The sequence below is a fragment of the Monodelphis domestica genome, chromosome 3, assembly GCF_027887165.1.
Source record: "Monodelphis domestica isolate mMonDom1 chromosome 3, mMonDom1.pri, whole genome shotgun sequence".
NCBI lineage: Eukaryota > Metazoa > Chordata > Mammalia > Didelphimorphia > Didelphidae > Monodelphis > Monodelphis domestica.
Window position 1 is genome coordinate 97,948,423 of NC_077229.1, and position 17,648 is coordinate 97,966,070.

Consider the following 17,648-nt stretch of genomic DNA (forward strand, 5'->3'; position numbering starts at 1 on the left):
AGTGAGGCTCAAATGAGATACTCTTTGTAAAATCATGTCTCAGGATAGTGCCTGCCATATAAATAGCTGGTGCTATCTAAATGTTTCTTCTCTCTAATTCACTTCACATTTGCCATGGAATAGTATAGTTCTAGTAGTTCTAGTTACCCATGTTTGTGTTGTATCTCATTATTCCCTGGACTCTAAAGCTGAAGGAATGCAGGAAGTTTATTTTATCTATCTCCTCAGGTGATCAATATTTGATCAGATGAAGGGGGCAGCTGGGTAGCTCAGTGGATTGGGAGCTAGACCCAAAGACAGGAGGTCCTGAGTTCAAACATGTTCTCAGTCACTTCCTAGCTGTGTGACCCTGGGCAAGTCACTTGACCCCCATTGCCTAGCCCTTACCACTCTTCTGCCTTAGAACCAATACACAGTATTGATTCTAAGACAAAAAGTCAGGGTTTAAATAAAAATTACATATATATATGTATATATATATATACATATTTGATCAGCTGAGTTGAATTTGATCAGTAAATAGCCCCTTTTTATTCCTCCCCCCATTTTGGGCACTGATCACTGAGTGACTTGTGGTATCTAACATCTCTTCTCCCAAAGTCCTCCAAAACTTCCTGAATTCCTGGTCCCTTCAGCCTCTGACATCCAGGTTCCAGGGGACTTCCTTCTCCACCCACCCCAGTAGGCCCAATTTGCTGGAGTCTGGGTAAGAATGAGTGGGTACCAGGTATACTATTTTCACTGCCCAAACTGGCCCTCCTCCCTTCCCCCAGCCACAGTGGCAAGGGAAGGGCCCCTCCCCCTCAGGCTCCTAGGTCTAACTTGGCCCCAAGGAAGTTCCCGGTCTAGTGACTGCAAAACAAGTATATGGGGGCTCATTTCAGTGGCTGAATGTGCAGGCATGCTCCTGAGACTGTTGTGTGGCTGGCTGCGTGTCTTTGAGACTGAAGAACGAGTGTGTACACTGTCTGTTTGACTTTGACTGCTCTGAGTTTGTGTTTAATGTCTTTATGGGACGACTGTTTTTGAGACTACCGTTGTGTCTGTCCTCTGCTGTTTACTGTGTGACTGCAATGTATCCCTCTGTGGATTTTTTTTTTGCCTGAAATTGTTGGGTCGATGTGTGTTGGGTTCTATGGGACCGAAGCCTGTCAGATGTGCAGTTCTTAAGGTGATTGCATTGTTGTTCCTGGTCTGGGAAAAACTTAGCACTCGTCTAAGATCTAGACAGACCCAGACCTAGAACCTGTGGAGTCAGCTCCCCTTCAGTGTGGTGGTACTGGCTCCTTCCATGGAAAGGTGACCAGGGCAAAAAGATTAAAGATTGAAAGTTGCAGAGAATCTGAGAGGCTATTCTAGTCCAAACCCTCACTTTGCAGACAAGGAAACTGAGGCCCAGGGAAGTTCAGGAACTTATTCGAGGTCACATCTAGTAAATGTCAGAGGTGGGATTGACCCCACCCCCTCTGATTGCAGTGATTCTACAAAGATTTTCGCAAGGAGCCCCTACTCTAAATCTCCGGGGCTCCTCTCCCCAATCCTTCTGTTTCTCAGTCCCTCCCTTGGTCTCCTGAGCTCCTCAGTTCTCTCAGCCCTTGCCTCCCCACTAAGCCCCTGCGGGTCTCCAGTGGCCCCTACAGAGCAGGCCTTCTCTGCTCCTCCATTTTTCAGGCCCCCTCTCTTGGACTCTAAATATACTCGGAGTCACAGGAGTCTTCCCCTCTCTGGTTTCCCCTGTACCTCAGCCGGAACAGCTAGGATTTCAGAACCAGGTCTCTAGCTTGAGCACTGGGAGAAGGGAGTGGGGGTTGGGGGTGAGGTTGAGAAGCCTAGGACGGGGAGCAACAAAGTCGTAGCAGTTTTCGGCTGGCCAGGAAAGTACTCCGGCCTTCCCTCCCCCAAACAAGGCAGGCAAAGTCTGCCTGGTAGGGCCCCGGCCCGCGTCCTGCCCCTGAGGCTGGACACCCACCTGACAGACTTGGTGAGTCGGTGCCGGCGAATGTCCTCATCGCTGAAGGAGAAGTGTGTAGCGGGCTCAGAGCCCGCACCCAGGAAAGCCAGGGGCCGGACTGGGGGCAGCGCCAGGGCCAGGGCCGGGGGCCGAGGCTGGGGCTGGGCTGGGGGCGCCCCCGCCTCCCCCGGGGAGCCGGGCGGGCAGGAGCCGGAGAGCATGAGGGCGGCGCATGGAGAAGCTGGGTGCTACAGCGGGAACAGGCTGGGGCTGGGCTTGGCGCCGGGACTCCGGCTCGGGTCCCGCTCCTCGCAGCCCCAACACAGCAGGAGGCAGTAGAATCGCAAAGCTGAGATTGAGAGCAACCCTGAGGGCGGAGGGGACAAGCCGGAGTCTGGGGCCCGTGGCTCCGCCTTTGGCAGGAGGGGCCAGGAGAACAACCCAGGGTCACCCCCAAGGGACTGGTCGAAACCCAGGAGTCCTGGAACCCAGAGAACAGAGCAGCGCCTGGAGGGAGGCGGGGCTGGCAGAAGACTGAGCCTCAAGAAGCTTCTCTCAGAGGCGCAAATTTTCCATAGAGTGACCGCACCCCCTCCCCAGTGACCCCTCCAGAGCGAATTTAGGGGCGGGGAAGGGGGCTGCTCCCATTGGGGGAGTTTGCTTAGGTAGGGCGTCCCTCGGGTGAGAAGTGAAGAGCTCCTTCTCTGGAGCTTCAGTGCTCTGCTCTCCTTCCTGTCCTAACTCCCCGCAGACACCCTTAGTTCCCCCTATCCCTAGGCCCAAAGGGGCCATCATCGCAGGTTATTATATCCCTTCCCCCAAGCGGCGGCCTGAGTCTCCGCCCCTTCCCCCCGCCCCTGCCACCTCCCGGTGACGCCCGAGCTCCGCTGTGCCCGAGGGCAGTGAATGCCAAGGGACCTGGACCCGGTCCCCACCTCATCGCCTCTAGCTGCTCAGCAGGTCCTCTCCCCGCTGGGGGAAGGAACGATCCCAGCCCAACCGCGGAGCTAAGGGACTATCTCCACTTGGACGCGGCCCCCCTCCCGTAAACTGGAGCACGAAGCTCACTCGGAGCCTAGACACCAAGACAAACACCCAGATGCAGACTACGGGAAGGCAAGTACCGGGAGAGACCGAGGGGCCTCGGCACGAGCCCCGCGCGGCTTTCGATTCTCCTGAAGTTTCGGTCCCTTGTGTAGGGGAGGGAAGGGAATCGTCTTGGCCCAGCTCAATCGCCAAAGACTGCGGGTCGATCTGGTGTCTGAGCCGCTCGCAGCTCCGATCCCACAATTCGGGCCAGCGGTGCCTAGTACCTGGGCAGGTGCACCAAGAGGGAGGGGCCACAGGTGCGCCCTGAGTCCTGAGGTAAGGGGACGGCAATCAAGGCGGCTGGGTTTCCAGCTCTGAGTGGTCTCCACTTGCAGAGAAATGAACTAGGGTGGCTGAAACACTGTGGTCGCATTTAAGCTCAGACCTCTGCAATTGTGGCCTCTCTGTAGGACCAGACAGAGCTGGTCTTGCCCTTCCCTCCCCAGGGTGCCTCTCCTCCCCATCTCTCTCCGGGGCAGCAAAAAGAGGGAGGGCAGGCTGTAGTTTTTCCGCGGCTGCCGAGAAGAACCTTTCCCCAGGCAGGTACCCCACCCGAGGCCAGATTTGGCTGCGGGACGCTGTCGGGTAAGGCTAGGGCTGGGTCGGGTCGGGGCGGCGCGGCCCGCCGCACTTACCCCACCCGGGCCTGTCGGTGGGAGTCCCAGAGCCTGCGACTGGGCTGCAGCCGCTTGCGGAAGGTCGGGGAATGAGTGGAGAAGAAAACAGGAGAGTGGGGCGGCGTGGACCGAAGACGCGGGGGCGCGCCCGGGGATGGCTCCAGCAGAAAAGTCTCATCCTCTGCCTCGGACTCCCGCCTGAGTACCGGGCCTGACAGTAGCAGTTCTTGGATCCGGCCCACATTGGGCCCCCGGGCCATGGCCGGGAATGGGTCTGGGCCCCGCGTCTTCGGAGTAGCCACGTGGGGCCCAGGAGAGACGGCTGGACTCTTGGCTGTGGGCCCGAGCCACCTCCCTGCCTCCGCTGGGGCCTCCCCTCCGGACCCGGCCGCGTGCGGAACAGGGGGAGGGAGGAGGGAGGAGGGGAGAAGTCAAGGAGGGGAGGTCTGATCCCGCGGCCCCGCCTAGCCGAGGCAGGGGCTCTCGGGCTGTGCCGTCCCGCCCCATCCCTTGCCCGGTGCTGGGCGCCCAGCCCTAGGCTCCAGCCCTTCCGGCTTTTCTGAAGGGGCAGACTAGGAGGAGGTCGAGGAAAAGAGCTGTTCTGAGCTGGAAGCCCCCAAAAGCGCCGACTTTCTGGGTGAAGTACTGTCCCAGGAGCCACCAACCCTTGACACTCAAGTCCTTGGCTCCCAAATCCTCGGTAGTCCTTCTGGGCTCCGAGTGCCTCTGAGATCCATTCTAGAAGCTTGAGGAGCAGCAGCCTGCACCCGACCGACCTCCTTCCTACCCAGAGTGTATATTTGGAAAAGAGGAAGATCAGTCTGCTAGGACTGGAATGGAAGGGGAGGGCCTAACCGGACCTCACTCCGTACAGGGAAAAAGGACCCTGGCCAGGTATTCTCATTGCGGGGGCGCTCCTAGAACAAGCTCGGCCCTGCGAAGCTCTCCTTGCTGTGGGGCGCTGCCAGGGCGAGACCCGGATGGTCACGGATTCAGAAGAGGTATGTCAGGCCCCGAGCTCAGCCAGAGCAGCTCCCAAGAATGGTTCGATGCTTGTGCCCCAGACTCCCCCTTCAGGCCAGGGGTTCCCAGTTCCATCAGTCTTTGCTCAGACCGGGGTCTTCTGAGCTGCGTTTAAGTGCAGCCCGTGTTGCAATAGGTGAAGGAATGCGATTTTTTGTTCGTGTGGGTATTCCCTCCAGCACAGATCACACAACTATAATTTAATATTCAAGTCACCAAGCATAAAACATTACCTGCCCCCATCCTGGCAATTTGCTTCTCCGAATTTGCCTAGACTGCCTCAGAGGACTGACTGTCCTTCACTGGGCCCCTCCCTACTCAAAGCCTTTCTTTGGGATTTGGGAGAACCTGCCAGGGTTTGTCCTTGGCTGTGGCAGTCTCAGAAAACCCCAGTTCCCTGGGACAGAAAGAATAGAGATCTTTAGTGCAGTCAAGTGTACCCACAAAGATCAGTTAGCTTTCCCCATTCCTGAATCAGAGACTGAGCCCTCAATCCATTTGCAGTGTGACTCTAACTGTCCTCTCAGCCCAGTCACAGAATGACCTGTGCAAGTCACACTAACCCAGACACACACCGACCAACTTTAAGACAGGCTAATCATAAGAGCTAGCATTTAGGTAGGGCTTTGAGGTCTGCACAGTATTTTACATGTTATCTCCATTGATCCTCACAACAACTCTACAGAAGAGGGGAGATTATCTCCATTTTACAAATGACAAAACTGAGGCTTAAACTATTGTGATTTGTCCAATAAGACACACCTCTAGTATCTAAAGAAGTCTTAGGACTCCAGTACCACTAATCCTAAGCCCAAGGCACAATTCATAAATCTGTGGGTCTCCCTCCATGATCCAGTAATTTAAAATCCTCTACTCTTACCCCAGGTACAATCCAGATTCAAAGAGGTCCTAGGAGCCATACCCCATGCCATTCAGGTCTGTCCTTACCACAGGATATCTATAATGTTTCACTATCAAATTTCATCTCTTGAGAATTTGGCTTCCTGGGGACAACCATAACCCCTCTTAGGGATATGTGCCATTGTAAGTGGGACACCTCTTATTCAGCTAAACCCCATATAGAGAAGGATCTGTCTGACAGCATGACACCTGACAGTCCCAGATCACCAATCTGCTCTGAGAGGTTAACAAGAAAAATAACTCAATTCTCTAGTGTTTCAAGATCTGTAAAGCCACAAGGTCAGCAATTGTACATATCTTTACCCCATCTCACAGGTCAGGAAACTGAGGTTCAGAGGGGATGAAGAAACATATTGACCTATCTTCACACACTGAAGACTCAGGCCAGATGTGAGCTTAATTCTTTCCTGCTTGGGATCTTCCCACACACATACTTTGACTGAATCTTGAATGGTAGATTTTCAGGCTCAGGGACAAAAGAGTAGGAGGAGAGACTTGGGGTACCCATCTTTCTGTGGCCCAGAGCCTGGGAATTGGCTGGCACAGGAAGCTGTTTGGGGCCCTGCTAAGATTAAACATCTCCAATGTGCATGGCTATTTTTAGCCCAAGATGGGGGGCATCTCCCACAGACTGACTCCTTCCTCTTCAGGACTGAGGAGGAGAGGAGACTGTTGTTTTAAGTAGAGGGAGAAGGGTTTCCAGTGAAATAAGTGGGAACCTAGGATGCAATCTGACCTTGTCATTTAGAATCTGTGTGATGTCAGGCAAGTTATTTATTCTCCCTCTGGGTCTGGCTTGGGCTCCCAAGCTCCTTGGAGTTCTGAAATTCTATGATCAGTTCCTTTTCAGAATTTCATCCATTTAGGGGATTTAGCTCTCTCCACCATCTGCTCCACTAATTCCCATTTAAGTCACCCCAACTAAGGCAGAATTCTCATGTCTCAAACCCTAGTCAGGTGGATCTAATTGGGGGGAGGGGGGCAATGCTACTGACTGGCATAGGAGAGGCCCCAGGATCCCTGTTCCTGATTCCCAGTTGGTTGGTTATACCCTTCAGTCATCAAGCAGACGTTCTAGAGCTTGTAGGGCTGGGAGAGGGATAGGTCAGGGTGTGCTGGGGGGAAGAGTGGGGAGCAATAAGACCCCCTGAAATAGAGCAGATTGCAAACCCCTGTCTTGTTGCCAATAGCCACAAGGGGGAGTCTGGAGTCCAGCCGCTGAGGGGCAAATACGGAATAGAAAAGGAGAGTTCTCTGGCGACATCTCGAGAGCAGAGTTCAAGGGAAGAGGAGAAAGAATGGCAATAGTCAGGGGAAGCGAGCCGCAGAAACGATAAAACAGGGAGGCTGAGGCAGGGTTCAAGGTCTTAAGCTAGATGCAACCCAAGGTAGCAAAGGCTGTAAAGTCTAGCATCTCCAAGCACTTCCCTTTCTCTAGAGGCCTCCCAGTCTTTTCCCCCCAAACTAGAGCCTGTGAGAAGGTGGGAGAGCCTTTGGCTATCTATCTCTGCGTCTCTTGGTCCAAGGACCCAAATCCTCCTGTCCTTCGGGGTTACAAATGTCTCCAAGTCCTATGCTACTGGACTTCCCCAATTTCCTGTCCTTTCAAGCTTCATCTGTGGCTTTCTCTTTCGCTACCTCTTCATCTTTGGCTTTCTCCGAGTCCTCAGGTCCCGAGCTGGGGGCCACGTTCCCCAACCCTCCTTGTATAGTTCTCTGGGGCTCCATCTGCCTCCTGTCAGGAATGTCAGCCCGTGACTCAGCCCCGCTAGGGGGCGGGCGGGGGTGGGGACTCGGTGTCTCGTCTCACATCCCCGCTGATGTGCCAGCGTGCATGGGGAAAGGGGGGATTCAATAGGCCGGGGGAAGGGCGGAGTGTGCCTCCCAGTCACTAGATGAGGTTCTTGGTGCGCCGGCACCCCCAGACCACACTGGGCCCCCTCCCCCACCACCTCACCCTCAAAAATTCGGGTAGGCTTAAGTTTAGCAGAAGTGACTCTTTCCTTCAGGCAACCCCCTAGAACCAGCATCTATATGCCTTCCACCAACTGTGAGTACAAACGTTCTGGGATAGGAGGGAGAAACAAAGAGGTATATCGAGATAGATAATAGAGATGAACAGAGTTAGAGAAACAGAAGAATGAGACTGAGAAACTCCACTCGCCACTCTGGCATGGGAAGGGATGTCTGTTTTTCTCTCCACTTTCAGCCCGCTGACAAAACAGAATTCTGTCCGTCCCCCTTTCATTTACAGTGCTCCCCTTGTCCCAGCCATAGACAGCTCTCTATATAGAAGCCCTGGGTCCAGGTCACGGCACCCGCAATGTCTACAGGACCAGTCAGATTCCGCCGCCCACTCACCCCCTCCCCGAAGTAGGAAAGGAGGCTCAGCGCCTCCTGGTTGAAACAGTCTCCACAGGAACTCCGAGTTCACTGCAGCGACAATAACACAGTGGGCACGAAATTCCTGAACCCCTGCAGGGAACCACCTTCTGCCATAACAGTCCTCAGTGGAACCCCCTCAGTTCTACCCTCCTTTCTTACTGTCCAGCCCCGAGTTTCCCCCACTCCCACATCACAGGCAGACTGAGCAAAACTGAGACCAAAAGCTCTGCCCACGAGCCGGATCAGGGGCAGGACCCAGGGACCCAAGCAACCAAGAGCACACACACTAGGCACAAACTCCTTAGAGAAGGTGCCCCTTGGCACTATTTCTAACCATTAAGTTCCTCCCTTCCATACCTTATTGCCGATTTCCTTTCCTGCTACCACTGCTTACTGCCCAGACGACCAGACCGAGCTGTTTCCCCAGTCTGGCTAGTTACACAGTATACCTATCTTAAAGACGGTTTCTCCTTTTAGCCAGGAACCAGACATTCTTCGGCCAACACATCCTGAGTCTTAAAACTTTACCGATTCTCCCCCGAAATTCCAAAATCCTGACCTCAAAACCTATCTCAAAGCCCCCGGGGCCCTGGTGTAATGCCCGCAGATGGCAACACAGGTCCCTGAAATCCTTCATTCCCGGGAACCGGTACCCCAATATAGCCTCAGGGGGGCTTGGAGCAGTGGCCCCAAAGCCCAATTTTAGCGCCCTCTAGGGCCCCCAAACAGTGACTACAGATATCAACATAGTTCGCTGAAACCCTGAACTGTATACCAGATCTCTATAGATATCTTTGGTACTCCATCACCATAATCTGGAAGCCCAAGATAGAGCCAGCACAGACCCCGGCGAAGTGGCCTTAATTTCAATTAAGCGGGGTTCTGTTATTGTTGTCTGGGACCCGGAGCATTACCCTTAGACCCCAATAGATAGCTGAAACTCTGGAGCAGCTTCCCCAATGCCTGGCATCTAGCGCCTCCTAGCGCCCTGCCCGAGTTCCCCCCCTCACCAATACAGCGGCGCGCTGCTCTAGCCTCCTCCCTTACCGCTTGCCGCCGCTGCCAGTGGCCGAAGTCCCATGGAAAGAAGAGGGCCAGGACATGCGAGACTTGCGCAGGCCAGGCCGGTCACTTGTGTCCACAGCATCTGCACGCTCTATGGGTCGGTGCGGGGCCCGCTCCCGCTCAGAGTCCCCACGCTCCGGCTCTCCGCGTGCACCTCGCGCTCCGCGCTCCCGGTCTGTGTTGTCAGAGTAGCCACGCTGCTGGATCCGGATCGGGGTCCGTGGCTGGCGCCACAGGTGCTGGGGTGGCCTCAACGTGGCCTGGCCGTCCCGAGCCCCCGGCAACGACAGAGACAAGCTCTTCTTAGAGCAGGGTGGCGGCTCCATTCCGCCTAGCCCGCCAACGCCGGTTCCCTCTCGGACCCCGGCTTTCAGTGGTGCGCAGCCCCTTGCGCCCAGGCCAGAGTCCTTGCGCTCTGCCTTGCCCGAGCCATCTCGCCCCTGAACCAACAAGGGCGGGCAGGGGCCAGCGCAGGGGCTCCGGACACAGAGTCCAGGGGGAGAAGGGAGAGCGGAATCAGGGAAGCCGAGACACTGGTCACTGCGGTGGCCGGCAGCTGGGAGGGCTCCTGGGCGCTGAGAGGTACTGGGCTTGGATAAGATTCGCTGGGGCCCCAGGGCTTTCGGCTGAGAAGCCCTTAACTAGGGAGCTTGGAGTCCTCCGGGGTCATCCAGGAAAGGCACTCCCCGCCTCCTCCCCTCCTCCCCGGGGCTCGGGGGTCCCAAGGGGCGCCCCTCGCCCCACAGCCCGTTAGCCCAGCTGCTGCCGCCGCGCCGCCGCCTCACTGAGTCCGCGGCTCCGCGATCTGCTCCGCGCCCGCCCCGCGCTCCCGCCCCGCCCCCGCTGCCGCCATAGCTGCCACCGCCGGCTGTCAGCGCCGCCCCCAGCCCCCAAGCTCTAACTTGGGAGGCGGGGGAGGGTGGCCCTCTGGGGGTTAGGCGAAAACGGATCTCCCCCAGCCCCCAAAGGTCTCAACTGGATGTATGCGACCCGCCCTACCCAGACGAACACCAACCGGTCCCCTTGAGTGGGAGGGGGCCCTGTGCCCTCCCTTTCTGCAACACCACACAAACAAGTACAGGCACTAAGGGGTTAACTTGAAAAGCCGACGCGGGGTAAGCTCAACTTCCGTCTGTCAGTCCTCTGTCCATCAGTCTCGGGGGGCGGAGTCAACGACCGAAGGTCTTAACGGGACCGTATGCCCATCTGTGAGTATGTGACCGTCTGCTTTTAAATGTATGTTCATGTGTGTTGATGGGAAATGTGGTTGTGAAAGAGCGTGTCCGTGTGTGTACCTGGGCATGTGAGCACCTTGTATGTTTTGGGTGGTGTGTGTTTGTGACTGTAGTATGTGTGTGTCTGTGTGACTGGATGTGTGTGTATGAGCCCATGCGTGGGTCTGGGTGTGTGCCTGTGAGAGTGCATGTTGTCTAGAGTGGGTAGAGGGAGAAGCCGACTAGAGGAAATGCTTCGGCTCGTTGAACACTTAATTTATCGGTGCCTGGCGGGGACTCCCTAAGTTGCAGAGGGGAAACTGAGGCACTATTTTTAATGCTCCGCAAAAAAAACAAACCAAAAAACCCCTCCCGTACGAGACTGTTGGGCTCTGGGGTTCATTTCTTCGCTGTTGGGGGCAGGGGAAGATTGGAGTCTATTGGATATCTGGGGAGAGGAAAAAGAGACCTCAGACACCGGAGAAAAGCACGACCTTGCCGGAGAAGTAAACTGGGAGCGCACGCGCCCCCCCCCCAACCCTTAGAGGCCATCGAATCTCCCCACCCCCTACCCCCTGCAGCGCCTAATTCTGGCGAGGCCGTGACTCACTCCCCGCCGCCCCCTGCGCCCTACGGAGCCGAGCCAAGTCAAACTGAGCGGAGTAGGGTTGCAGCCACGGCTTTCGGGTCCTCAGCCCCCAGCCCAGGACCCCCTACGAACCCAGAAGCGGATTCGGACCTATGATATCCATGCTATCAGCACCTCCCTAGTCAAGCTCTACTGCGGTTCCTCTCTCCCTCTGGAAGAAGTGGAATCGTCTGTGCCATCCCCCCCCCCCCATCTCCCGCCCCCCTCCCTACAGCGCTTTTATAAAAAGAGCTGCCAATCTTGCTGCTGCCGGAGACCGATTTCATCCCCCACAAAGCTCTTCTAGTTCCCACCCCTTCCCTTCCTATCTTCTCCCCACTCTCCCCCCTCCAAATCAGGCCTGTGCTCCTGCTGACAGGAAGGAATGGAGGTGGTGGGCTCTCAAGCCTGTGAAGGGAGGACCAAGATGTAAAGACGGGGAAGCAAAGTCTGAATCTCTTCCCAATTCTGATCCCTTCCATAGTCTAAAAAGGGCAGAGTCCTCACGCGGGGAACACCCCATAATGTCATGGCATACCTCTTCCACACAGTGACCCTTCAGAGGGAATAGAGTTCACACACACACACACACACACACACACACACACACACACACACACACCAATCAGAGAACAAAAGCTTTTTAGAAAAGTAGTGGCAAGAAGTCCTTGAACTAAAGCTTCATAACTCATATCCTTGCCCCATGGAATTGTCTGGATTTTAGGGTGTCAGAATAAGGAAAGCATTGGTAGACTCAGTAAAGGAGGCATGATGTAGGAGAGTACCCCTTTTCTGGACTTCTTGGTGGCAGGGAGGGAAAAAATGGATGCAGGACTTTGCAGAGGGACTGGGAGTTCCTGGGGTTCAGGCAGGATATAACTAGAGATCAGAGGTTCAGCAATGCCTTTCCTCATCCCTCCTCCAGGAAACCAGAGATTGAGACACCCCTTTGGGGAGCTTATCTTCCTGAACACCAAGGGTGGAACTGAGGTTCCAAATTGGAGGTAAGGTGGGTGGAAGGAATCACTCAAAGCCACAGTCAGGAGAGATAAAGGGTTAGAGCCATCTTACCTATATATCTCTCCCTCCCACCCCCAACATCTGAGAGATAACAGGATCTAGGACAATGAATGGTAATAAGAGTCTGTAGGGTGCTGCAGGTGAACACTGAAGGTGTACCTCTTTTGCCTGGCCAATTGCTTTCTCCTCTTAAAAGTCCATGGTCCCCAAGTCTAGACCAATTCATATTGTTTCCATGTTCAACCTTGGTCTCCCATAGTATGTAAAAAAATCATTCTATATGATGCACATTTGGGCCATGGTCTTTCCCCCTCTTGGTTTATATCCTTTTACTGTGCTTATCACAGAATACCGTGTGTATCATAGTTATCTGTGTTTGTGTTTTATCCTCCCCTCAACTTCAGAACCAGACCTCCTGGAACAAGGGCTGTGGCTTACCTAAACTATATAACTTCCGTCACCCAGTACACTGAGAGCTCTTAGGGTTTATTGAATGTATCTTATTTCCTTCTAGACTGAGGACCATAAAAGTAGAGATAACGCCTTATCTCAATGAGAATCTGCCCCTAAACCTGCTCACTGTTTGGCACACTTAATGTGGTTTTTGTTGCCTGGAGAAATCATGTAACATCCACTTTCTGATCTATAAATTGGGAATAGTGATCAGATGTTGGGCTTGCACTAACTACCACACTGGAGGGTTGTGAGGAAAGTACTTTGTAAAATGAAAAATTATTCTGAAGTGTGAGACAAATGTAATTATCCTTTTCATCTAAAGGAAGGTGAAAGAGAAAGAATGATACTGAGTTAGGAACCAGGAGATTTTGACTCTTGTTCTGGCACATATTTGCTTGTGACCTTGGGCTATTACTTTCCCCAATCTGAGCCTCAGTTTCCCCAACTGTAAAAGGAAGGGATTTGACAAGATGATCTCCACAGTCCCTTCAACTTTGAAGTTTTTCAACTCCTAGTGTAAATCAGATCCCAAAAAACCCAGCATAGGTCTGAGCCCTGTTCCTTCTGAGCATTCCAGGATGGCTTTGACCCTTTTCAAAGGGAGGACCCCATGCAAATTAGCAGAACAAAAAGTGGTGAATTGAAAAAAAAAAAAAACCAGTAGGGTCAGAATACCTACAGTCCCATATTCAGGGAACAGAAGAGAGCTGATCTGGTTCTTAATAGCTAGGTTGGGCAGGGTCTACTCCCCCTCCCCCAACCTCCTCCAACACACATCTCGGCTTCTCCTATTTCTCATCCTCTGTATTGTCTATGGACTCCCTTATGCCAGGGGAGGAGCCGGTGGAGTGGTGGAAATAGTGACTTTGAGGTTAGGAAGCAGTTGGGAGAACTGGCTGCTGGTCTGCTAACTTACTACCTGTGACTTTTGAGCCAGTTCCTTCACCTCTCTGGGCCTCAGATTGCTTCTCTGTAAAGGTTGGGGGGCTTTACTAGATTTTTAAGATCCCTTCCATCTTGGAATCTCCCAGGAGAGTCCCTCCCCTCTCCCTTCCCTGCCCCCCACCCTCCTCCCTACCTGTCAGATTCTGCCCTGGTGACTGAGATCAGGGGTGGTATCAGCAGCGCCAGCGTGTTGGGCCGAGGCCGTGGGGCTACTTCAACGAGTTCCTGGTCCACCCAGCCCAGCCCGTAAGGACCGGAGGAAAGGCGGCGGAGGCGAAGACGAGGACGTAGGTCCGCGCCCAGAGTGCTGCCTCCTGCATGGGAGAGCCTACAACGACCAGGCTCCCCGGTCTCCCTTGGCCTCTGCAGAGGGCAGGATGGAAATTGGGGCCCGCCATATGCAAGTCCCTGTTCCCCTTCATCCTCTCCCTAGCCAGCTAGGAATGCCCGTGGATCCACCTGAATTCAAACTTGTGGAATGGCACAAGCCCTGTAGGATATAAATCCTATTTAAATCAGTATACCACTGAATTGGGAGATAACCACTGATAGCATCTCGGTTCCCCAGCTGTTTGGTGCTCCGCCCCTAGATTGGCCTTAAAGAGTGGGGAATGGCGCCGTTCCAGTATGCCCACTTCCTTCTTCTCTAGTCAAACCAAAGAGGTCAGCAGAGACAGAGTTGAGGACTCTTTGGGGGTAGGGGTAATCCCTGCAGGGAGGAGGCCATGACGTGAGCCCCTGAGGCATCTCAGTTTAGGCTTGTTTTGTTAGGTGACCAGGGCTGGGATCCCAGATTCCAAGATTGGGGCGGTAGACGTGAGGAGCCTCTTCTAGGGAGTGGCCAATAGAGGGCGCATGAAAAGAAGCTCTGTAAACTGCCCAAGCTCCTACCGGTGTCGGCCCCGAGACCCTATTCCCCATCTCACCCGGGTAGAATAGCGCACCTCGTCTCCGCTCACAGCCACCGCTAAGAAACTGCGGCTTCTCCTCATCCTGCGGTCCCTAAGAAGCAGGGGCCATGGAGCCCCCAGGACAAAAACCTGGAGGGTATGTGGAGGCTCCTAAGAAGGAAAAAAAGAAGTTGGGGGTGGGAGAGAAAAGGCAGAGAGAAAGAAAAAAAGGAAAGAAGGAAGAGTGGAACTATGGTTAGAATACCTTGACCCTTTCTATTTTCAAGTCCTCCTTCCATTGACAAGAGATTTAGAATCCTCACTCAGTATACTGTTCCCTCACCACCAGGTCTTGTACCCTCCCCAAATTCCCCCCCACGCAGGTGAATGTGCTTTATCCTCCCCTCCCCAACGAGGCTATGTCCCGCTCCAAAGTGGGGCCTCTTACCATCCTCAGACCATGTCCCCTTCCAGAGTTGGATGCTCTTGGCTCGGGCCATATCCCGAGTCCTCCCTTCCCCCATGTCCAAGCTGCACCCCGTTTCTCGGGCGCCCCCTGCCAGCCAGTCCCCTCCCACCCCAAGGTGAGATGTCAGAGGAATCCCGATGTCCTCTGGCCCTGATGTCATCTCCCCGAAGTGTGACGCCCCACTGTCGGGAGTGGATGAGGCCCCTACAGGAGGAGGGGGAGGGGTGCGCTGTGACGTTGCCTCTGGTTGCCGCGGGGACGGATGACGCAGAAGGTGCTGGGTGGCGTCAATGCTGCATCCCTTCCCTGTCGGGCTCTCCCAGTTTAGGAGATCCCAGGGAATATGATAGCAGGACCCCCACCCCCATCAGCTCCACCTCCTCCCCGCAGTGGTCCCCACAGCGGGAGGAAGCAAGTAGTCTGAGCTGCGCAGGATCCTAAATGGTTTCTTTCTGACAACCTAGTAATGCTTAGACAATGGAGCAGACAAATCAGGTTGGTAGTGAGAGGAGGGGGAAGGAGAAACGGACAGAGGAGAGTGACTGGATAGAGACTGGGAGACTCGGGGGAGAGTGACATAAAGAAAGACAGCTAGAGAGAAAGAGAACGAGACAAAGAAAAATACCGGGAAAGAGAAAGAGCAAGAGAATGGAGAGAAGATGAAATACGCAGGAAAAAGAGAAATTCAATAAGGGAGAGATGGAAAGTGAGAGATGAAGGGACAGAAACAGAGAACAACCAAGAAGCAAAACCAGAGAGAAAGACCAAGGAAGGGGAAAAAGAATAAAGATGATACGATAGAAACAGAGATGTACACACAGAGATCCAACACTCACTGAAATGTATGAGCCGAAATGCCCATCTCACCCCTTCTCTCCAGTGTGCTCAGGGACAGAATGCAGGGAGGGAGAAAGGGAAGGAGGGAGGCAGTCACTGTCCCAGCACCTGCCAGAGTATGAGGCTCTCCAAAGCCACAGAAGGGAGGGAAGGGCTGGAGAGATCCAGACACCGCACCTCCTAGCCCAACTGCTCTCTCTACTCCTCCCTCCCAGGCTTGCTCTTCACGCTCCCCCTCCCAAGCCGGATGTCACCGCTGGGGTCTAGGGATGACGCGGGGTAGGCCACTGGAGGGCACAGATGGCTGGGCAACACGGAGGCGGGGTTTGCGGGGGTTGGCACTGGGATGGACTGGGTATGAGGGCCCGTCAGAACTTAACTCCTTCCCGGCTGAACTTGGTGATCTAAGCCCTTAAGACTGGACAGGATAGGCTGAAGGGATTCAGAGGATCTAAAGGGGTTTAGGCACTGGAGTGAGCAATATTGGGGGACTTTACAGTTGAGGAAAAAAGATAGGTAAAGGAACTGGAAGGACTAAGAGAGCTGAAGCCATAAAAGTGCTAAGTTGATCTTTAGGGGTAACAACCTTAAAGGTCTTCTCTGTTTTTGGGAGGGGCAGCCTTTCCCCCTCCTTGGGCATGCAAGACTCTGGGTCTAGGAAGAGAAAGTGGTGGCTCTGGGTGAGGGTACTTTAAGAGGAGCAGATACCCCCTCAGGGGTTTTCCCCAGCAGATTGTGACTCAGAGCACTTAAAAGTATCTGTGTCAAATGTTCAGAGTATGCCTGATTATGGCTGAGAAGTGGAGTATGTATGTTCGAGTAAATGTGGAAGTCTGTATCTATTTAGCAATGTGCTCAGTGGCAAGCAGGTTGCCCAGAGGATTAGGGTTGGTTCAGATTTCCCAGACTTTCTGGGAAGAATGCCTGGACCTAGAGATGAGATCCCTGGGGGGAGGATCCCCAAAGGATGGTTTTAAGGACTCAAATACTATCTAGCCCATAACTTGGAGGTGCAAGGTAGGTGTCACCAATTGTCAGACTGACACACACAGTCCTGAGTCCAAGCCCCTTTAGCTTCCAGATGAGTAAAGGGAGTGAAGGCCAAGGAACAAGTGGAGGGTTCAACATCTCCCTCGGAGCCTTTCCCTCTAGCTTATCCTTCCACATGTGCCTCAGAGCCTCTCTTCGAGTTTCCTCAAAGTCTTCCCTCCCAGATTCCCCCAAAGCCTCTCCCGTACTCCACTCAGAGCCATTGTAGTCCTGTCCCGTTAGAGCCTCCCCTTCCAGGTCCTCTCCCCATGCCCCCACTTCCTGGTCTCCTCCCATTCCCTCTAAATCTTTTCAGCACCCCCCCCCCCGTTCACTCAGAGCTTTGCCCCCATTTTCCCCATCCTCCCTTCTCTCTCCGTCCATCTCCCCCTCCCCCTCTCCCTCCCCACAAGCGGGAGGGATACTGTGGCTGGTGGAGGGGCTGGACTCCCTGCCTGGCACAAGGAGACCAGATCCTTACACCCACAGGGGTACAGGGTTGGGGGACAAGTTAGGGCTTCCCGCAGCGGCTTCTTACCTCGGGCTGGGCCCAGTGGTTTCCCCCACGGCCCCGGGGCCCGCCCCGCGTCTGTCCCTGCGGAGCGTGAGCGTGAGTGTGTAAAATGTGTGTGTGTGTTTAGTGTGCGTGCCCGTGTGTGTTTGTCCGCACGCCGCTGCCTCTAGCGGGTATTGACAGCTAGATGGGGAGGGGGAAGGAGACTCTTGTTCCCCCTCCCTTCCCACTCCCCAGCACCCCGCCCCCGCAAACCCCCCGAGTATGAATGGAGCCCGCCGGAGCAGCCGCCGGGGGCGGAATGGGGGAGGGGCAGGAACAGCTTTTGTCTGGACCAGGAATCTCCCTCCCGCCCCCTCCTTCGTTTCCCTTCCTTCTCTTCTCGGCTCTGCTCTCTCTCCGTCTCCCTCCCCTTCTTTTCCGCAGCCCCTCCCCCGGGCCTCCCAGGGCTCCCCCAGGGAATCCTTCGCTTCTTCGGCACTCTAAAGGCGCGGAGTGTGTGCCGGGGGGCCTGGGGGAGTGGGGAGGGGGTGGCCAGCCCCAGACCCAGGGAGGGGGGGCTTTCCTGGGGGGAAGAGAAGCTGCTGCAGCTGCA

The 17,648-nt window shown here is 54.6% G+C and overlaps 1 protein-coding gene across 8 annotated transcripts in view; it reads right to left on the reverse strand.

Moving 5' to 3' along the window:
- PDE4A (phosphodiesterase 4A) overlaps positions 1–17,356 on the reverse strand; it is a 37,789-nt gene extending 20,433 nt beyond the window's left edge. The window contains exons 1-3 of one of the 8 annotated variants that reach the window (XM_056822760.1): positions 17,078–17,356; positions 14,259–14,375; positions 13,448–13,677 (exon numbers count right to left, since the gene is read on the reverse strand). In XM_056822760.1, the coding sequence (XP_056678738.1) occupies positions 13,448–13,677; positions 14,259–14,306 (278 nt within the window). In that variant the 5' untranslated portion in view covers positions 14,307–14,375; positions 17,078–17,356. Of the gene's footprint in view, positions 1–1,969; positions 2,314–3,675; positions 3,953–9,033; positions 9,856–13,447; positions 13,678–14,240; positions 14,376–14,652; positions 14,902–15,509; positions 15,812–17,077 lie in introns of those variants that run through there. The other 7 variants (XM_056822759.1, XM_056822761.1, XM_056822762.1 and 4 more) reach the window with 7 other exon arrangements.
- Between the last annotated feature and the right edge of the window lie 292 nt (positions 17,357–17,648).